Source organism: Pelophylax lessonae (assembly GCF_965119305.1).
Source record: "Pelophylax lessonae genome assembly, chromosome: 9".
In the NCBI taxonomy this organism is placed as follows: Eukaryota; Metazoa; Chordata; class Amphibia; order Anura; family Ranidae; genus Pelophylax; species Pelophylax lessonae.
The window spans coordinates 1,271,481-1,277,480 of record NC_138776.1 but is presented as its reverse complement, the minus strand read 5'-3'; the positions used below and the strand labels follow the sequence as shown (position 1 = coordinate 1,277,480).

Below are 6,000 nucleotides of genomic sequence, written 5' to 3'. Positions count from 1 at the left end.
CTAGTTTTCCATTGAAGACTTTTGAATCTGGAATTTTAGGCCCGTACTTTTTCATATTAGGCGCAGACAATTCCAGGGGATTTTCCAATGAAACTCTAACTGGAAAGGCAACTCCTTTCCATGGGGTGGGAAGGTGACCTTTTAAGTTGTAGAAAACCACCATGGGGGGTGGTCTTGTACGTGGAATCCAGGCTGGTTTTCCGTTGAAGACTTTTCGGGAATTTTCCGGCCATACTTTTCATGTTTGGCGCAGGCAATTCCAGGTGATTTTCTGATGAAATTCTAACTGGAAAGCCGAATCCTTTCCATGGGGTGGGAAGGGTGACTGCACAAGTTGTAGAGTCAGGGAAGTTCTCTATGGAGGGTGATCTTGTACGTAGAATCCAGGCTGCCTTTCTGTTGAAGACTTTTCAGGAATTTCCAGCTACACTTTTTCATTTTGGCGCAGGCAATTCCAGGTGATTTTCTGATGAAATTCTAACTGGAAAGCCGAATCCTTTCCATGGGGTGGGAAGGGTGACTGCACAAGTTGTAGAGTTGGGGAAGCTCTATGGGGGCGGCCTTTTACGTGGGATCCAGGCTGATTTTCCATTGAAGACTTTTGAATCTGGAATTTTAGGCCGTACTTTTTCATATTAGGCGCAGACAATTCCAGGTGATTTTCCAATGAAACTCTAACTGGAAAGCCGAATCTTTTCCATGGGGTGGGAAGGGTGACTGCACAAGTTGTGGAGTCCGGGAAGTTCTCTATGGGGGGGGGGGGGTCTTGTACTTAGAATCCAGGCTGATTTTCCGTTGAAGACTTTTCAGGAATTTTCCAGCTACACTTTTTTATATTTATCTTATTCTGAGCTCATTCACTTTATAACTTTTTCACATTTGGCGCAGACAATTCCAGGTGATTTTAGAAGGTCTCCAGTCTTCCCCCCGCCTGGAATGCAGCTTTCTATGCTGATTAGGCCCCCCCAGGCTGAGCCATCAGCTGGGAAGTTTCCCCTCCTCCCAATCCTCCTCCCTCCTCTCCGGCTGCTGTGAGATCCTCCATCCAGCCTTCTTCTCCCCCAACAAAAAATGAGGTTCCCCCTGATCCTGCTGCCCCTTGCCCTGGCTCAGAGCCTCTCCCTGCCGCCCCCCGATGAGCTGCTGATGGACGGGGTGGCCTTCTTCACCCGGGGAGACTGGTCCGAGGCACGGGACCGGCTCTGGGGGGCCCTGCGGAGCCTACGGGAGGTGCGGGAGGCCCGGCTGCGCTGCGGGGAAGAGTGCGGGCCCCGGGGGGCCCAACTGGAGGAGCTGGTGCTGGAGAGGGCCGACTGCCTGCTGAGCTGCGAGAAGCTGCAGCTGGGGCAACCTTCCCTTTACCGACTGACCCAGGAGACCGAGAAGATCTTCCTGAGGGGGGCGCCCTACAACTACCTGCAGCTGGCGCACTACAAGGTGAGCACAGGGGGAGCAGGGGTGCAATGCTCTGCAACTGGGTGCGTGCACTAGTCTGCAGGATAGAAGTGCAGTGGTCTTCAGAGGAAGGGTGCAGTGGTCTGTAACTGGGTGTAATGGTCTGCAGGGTATGGTGACAGTGGTTTGTATCAAATAAAAAATGCACTTTAGTGCAAGGGTGCTGTGATCTGCAAATGGGTGTAATGGTCTGCAGAGTATAGGTCCAGTGGTCTGTAAATGGGTGTAATGCTCTGCAGAGTATGGGTCCAGTGCTCTGTAAATGGGTGTAATGCTCTGCAGAGTTTGGGTGCTGTGATCTGTAAATGGGTGCAATGCTCTGCAGAGTATGGGTACTGTGGTCTGTAAATGGGTGTAATGCTCTGCAGAGTATGGGTACTGTGGTCTGTAAATGGGTGCAATGCTCTGCAGAGTATGGGTGCTGTGGTCTGTAAATGGGTGCAATGCTCTGCAGAGTATGGGTGCTGTGATGTGCAACTGAGAGCAATGTTTTTCAATGTATGGGTGAAGTGGCCTTTACCTGGGTGCAATGTTCTGCAGAGCATGGGAGAACAGGGTTTTGTAAATGGCTGCAATGATCTGCAGTTTACAAGGACTATGCCCCCCGGAGAGCACAATAACTTACTCTTCAGTTTATTGGGTGCAATGCTCTGCAGTCACAGAATGTTCTGCTTTGGCTGTAGAAGAAAGAAAGCAAAAAATAAATAAACCTGACTGGGTGCAATGCTCTGCAGACCAGTAAGTGGGTGATTGTTGCAATACTCTGCAGTCATGTGTGAGATGTCTAGGTGTACCATAGAGGAGGACTCTTCCCCTGGAGGGGGGGGGGGGAGGGGTGTGCACAGGACCAGCATGCATTGCTCTGCAGTCTGGTTTGCACACGTGGATGTGTGTATAGGGGGAGGGGCTCCACAGGAAGAATTTGTTACATTGTATCAATGTTTGTAAATAGAAGAGATGTAACTATAAACAATCCTTTCCTCGCTGTAGATTTTGATACAAGTTGTGTGATGAGATGTGATTGGTTCTTGGGGTGACTCCGCCCCGGAACCTGTATGGTCCATATGTAGGGATGAGTTGGCAGTCCTAAAAACTTTTCATTCATTAATTGCAGCCACGCCCCCTCCCAGCGTCCAATAATAAATGATGGGGGCTCATTCCCCGCACACTGTGCGCATGATTGCACGCATACCGCACATACGCTGAACGCACGCCTTGGTAAAACGCAGCGCAGCGCACCATTGTTATAAAACGTCACCATGTCAGGGGGGGGGGGGGCAAATTCCAACTCTCCGCAGTGGATCGCTTTTCAGAGGTGGTTGACCGGCGGTCTGGCGGTGTTTTAACCCTGTGAATGCCGCAGTGCCGAGACTGTTGGGGTGAACTGACCGGAGAATACAAACCCCTCATTCATAGGAGAATCAGCCCCTGCCGCCCCTCTGAAAAGTGATCCACGGTGAATCACTTTTCAGAGGCATATGACAGATGGGGGGGGGGAAGAAATATGTTGCCCCCCTTGACCCTGTAAATGCTGCAACGCCGCTTGGGATCCGCATGGATTGCACGTGGGTGGGGGGGGGGGGCAGATACAGAAGCGGCCCCGGGCACTCATTTACATTACTGCTGTTCTCTGCAGTGGATTGCTTTTCAGAGGGAGTTGGAAATGCAGCTGGGAGGTATTGGGGAAGATTTAATGAGAGTGGAGGGTGCAGAATCCGGTGCAGCTGTGCATGGCAGCCAATCAGCTTCTAACGTTCGCTAATATTCACACTTGTTATGCGATTTTGGAGTCATATGACAAGTCGCACCCCATGTTTCCCTATGAGTACCGCTGATATCTGTGCGACTTCAAAGTTCTTCCTGCACTGCTTTGGTCTGACGGTCGCAATGCCAACCCTCAGAAGTCGCATGAAAGTCGCACCTGGGTCATATATTGCTGTGACTTTGGATGAAATGAAGAATTAGTTGGTTGTTAAGCAGGGGGTCGGGAAGCCGGCTTCCCCACTGACAGCTGAGATGTACAAAAAAATAATTCCGGCAATAATAAAAAATAAATAAAAACAGCGTGGGGTCCCCCCAAAATCCATACCAGACCCTTATCCGAGCATGCAGCCCACTAGGACAGGAAAGAGGGGGCAACAAACGAGCACTGACCCCCCCCCCCCTCCTAAACCATACCAGACCCTTATCCGAGCATGCAGCCCACTAGGATAGGAAAGAGGGGGCAACAAATGAGCACCCCCCCCCCCCTTCTGAACCATACCAGACCCTTATCCGAGCATGCAGCCCACTAGGACAGAAAAGAGGGGGCAACAAACGAGCACCGCCCCCCCTAAACCATACCAGACCCTTATCCGAGCATAAAGCCCACTAGGATAGGAAAGAGGGGGCAACAAATGAGCGCCCCCCCTCCTGAACCATACCAGACCCTTATCCGAGCATGCAGCCCACTAGGACAGGAAAGAGGGCCCCCCCTCCTGAACCATACCAGGCCACATGCCCTCAACATTGGGGGGTGCTTTGGGGTAGGGGGGCCCCCAGATTCCAGGCCCCCCCTATATGAATCAGTATGGGGTACCCATTCACCAAAAAAAGTGTATAAAGTGAATAAACACAAGAGACAGGTTTTTGATAATTCCTTTATTAAAAAAAAAAACACAATGTCCCCCGATGAAGATCCATCCATAACTAAAGAGCAGGGTCACCTAGTGACATCATCAGATGGCACCTCCCCCTTGTAACGTCACCACTCCCCTTGGTATTTAAGAGCTGTCACATGGTGGAGCAGGCAGTTTGCGAGAGTGATCGTCGGGGCCAGATTCTGGTAGCCCCCCCCACCATCTGCAGACCCCCCACAATCACAGCCCAGGGTTGCGGGGAAGAGTTCCTTGTCCCTGTCAACATGGGGAGCCCCACCTGCCCCCAAATCACCCCCTATGTTCTGGGCATGGGGCCTGGTATTGTTCAGGAGAAGGGGGCGCTTGCTCGTTCCCCTCCCTTCCTGCTGCATGCTCGGATAAGGGTCTGGTATGGATTCGGGGGGGGGCGCCATTTTTTTTTTTCAATATTGGCATGGGGATCCCCTTAGAATTTATACCTGCCCAGAAGGGTCTGGTGTGCATGGGTAGGGGGGGGGGAAAGGGGGGGCACGCTGTTTCTTTTTTTGTTTTATTGCCGCCATTCTGTTTTTTACATTCAGCAGTCAGCGGGGAAACTCACTGACAGCTGATGAGTCATTGGTTGCTAAGGACGTGGTGTCCGGCTTCCCAGCCCGCGCCTTAACAACCAACTATTCCTTATACACAATTCAAAACGGTTCATCAATTTTAACCACTTCCGGGCCGCCCGCCGCAGTTTTATGTCGGTACTTTGGCATTAAATACCGGGGTTATGGCTGCAGAGAGCAGATAGCTGCCATAACCCCGGTATTTTTTTTGCAGGGCGGGCGGTCCTTCATCAAAAGTGGTCCCAGCGGCAGATTCACCGCAGGATCACTTTCATGGGTGATGGGAGAGGTGCCCCCCCCCCCCTTCCCGGTCCTTTTCCCCGAGGCCGTCAGTAGTGGGAAAAATGATCCTGTTCGATGGCATCCTAGACAGGAAGTGGAGTGAGGGCAAGATGGCTCCCACTCCACTCTATGGCCTTGGAGGACCGGAGCGACGTCATACATCACTTCCTCCCAACGGCCTTAAAGGGCTCATTTTTTTTTCAGGTTGAAAAAAAATTAAATTTTTTCTTTTTTGCTTATTAGTGTAGATGTGAGGTGTGAAGTCTTTGTGACCCCAGATCTCACAATAAAGAGGACCTGTCCTGCTTATTTCTATTACAAGGGATGTTTACATTCCTAATAGGAATAAAAGGGATCAAAATATATAATAGTAATAAATTATATAATAAAATATAATAGGAACAGTGTAAAAATAAAAGATAAAATAAAAAGAAAGGAAAAAAGAAATGTAAAGCGTCCCGCCCCTCCGAGCTCAAGCGCAGAAGCGAACGCATTCGCAAGTCCCGCCCACTTATGTAAACGGTGTTCAAACCCCACATGTGAGGTATCGCCGCAATCGTTAGAGCGAGAGCAATAATTCCATCCCCCAACCTCCTCTGTAACTCTAAACTGGTAACCTGTAGAAATTTTTAAAGCGTTCCCTATGGAGATTATTTAACTACCAATGTTTGTTGCTGATCCACGAGCGTGCGCAATTTTGAAGCGTGACATGTTGGGTATCTTTTTACTGGGCGTAACATTCTCTTTCACATTGTACAAAAATTGGGCAAACTTTACTGTTTAGTTTTTTAAAATGCAGTGAAATTATTATTATTATTATACAGGATTTATATAGCGCCAACAGTTTGCGCAGCGCTTTACAGTGTGGGGAAGACAATACAGTTACAGTACAATTCAATACAGGAGGAAGTAGAGGGCCCTGCTCGTTAGAGCTTACAATCTAGAAATTTATTTTTACCTCAGAAATTTTGTTTAAAAGACCGCTTCGCAAATACCGCGTGACAAAAAAATATTGCAACGACCGCCATTTTAAATAA

General features: G+C 49.6%; 1 protein-coding gene across 1 annotated transcript in view; it reads left to right on the top strand.

The window, feature by feature from the left end:
• Positions 1–915: 915 nt before the first annotated feature.
• Positions 916–6,000, top strand: part of P3H3 (prolyl 3-hydroxylase 3) — a 95,250-nt gene continuing 90,165 nt past the window's right edge. The window contains exon 1 of the mRNA XM_082269184.1: positions 916–1,437. Within this exon, the coding sequence (XP_082125310.1) occupies positions 1,072–1,437 (366 nt within the window). The 5' untranslated portion in view covers positions 916–1,071. The remainder of the gene's footprint in view (positions 1,438–6,000) is intronic.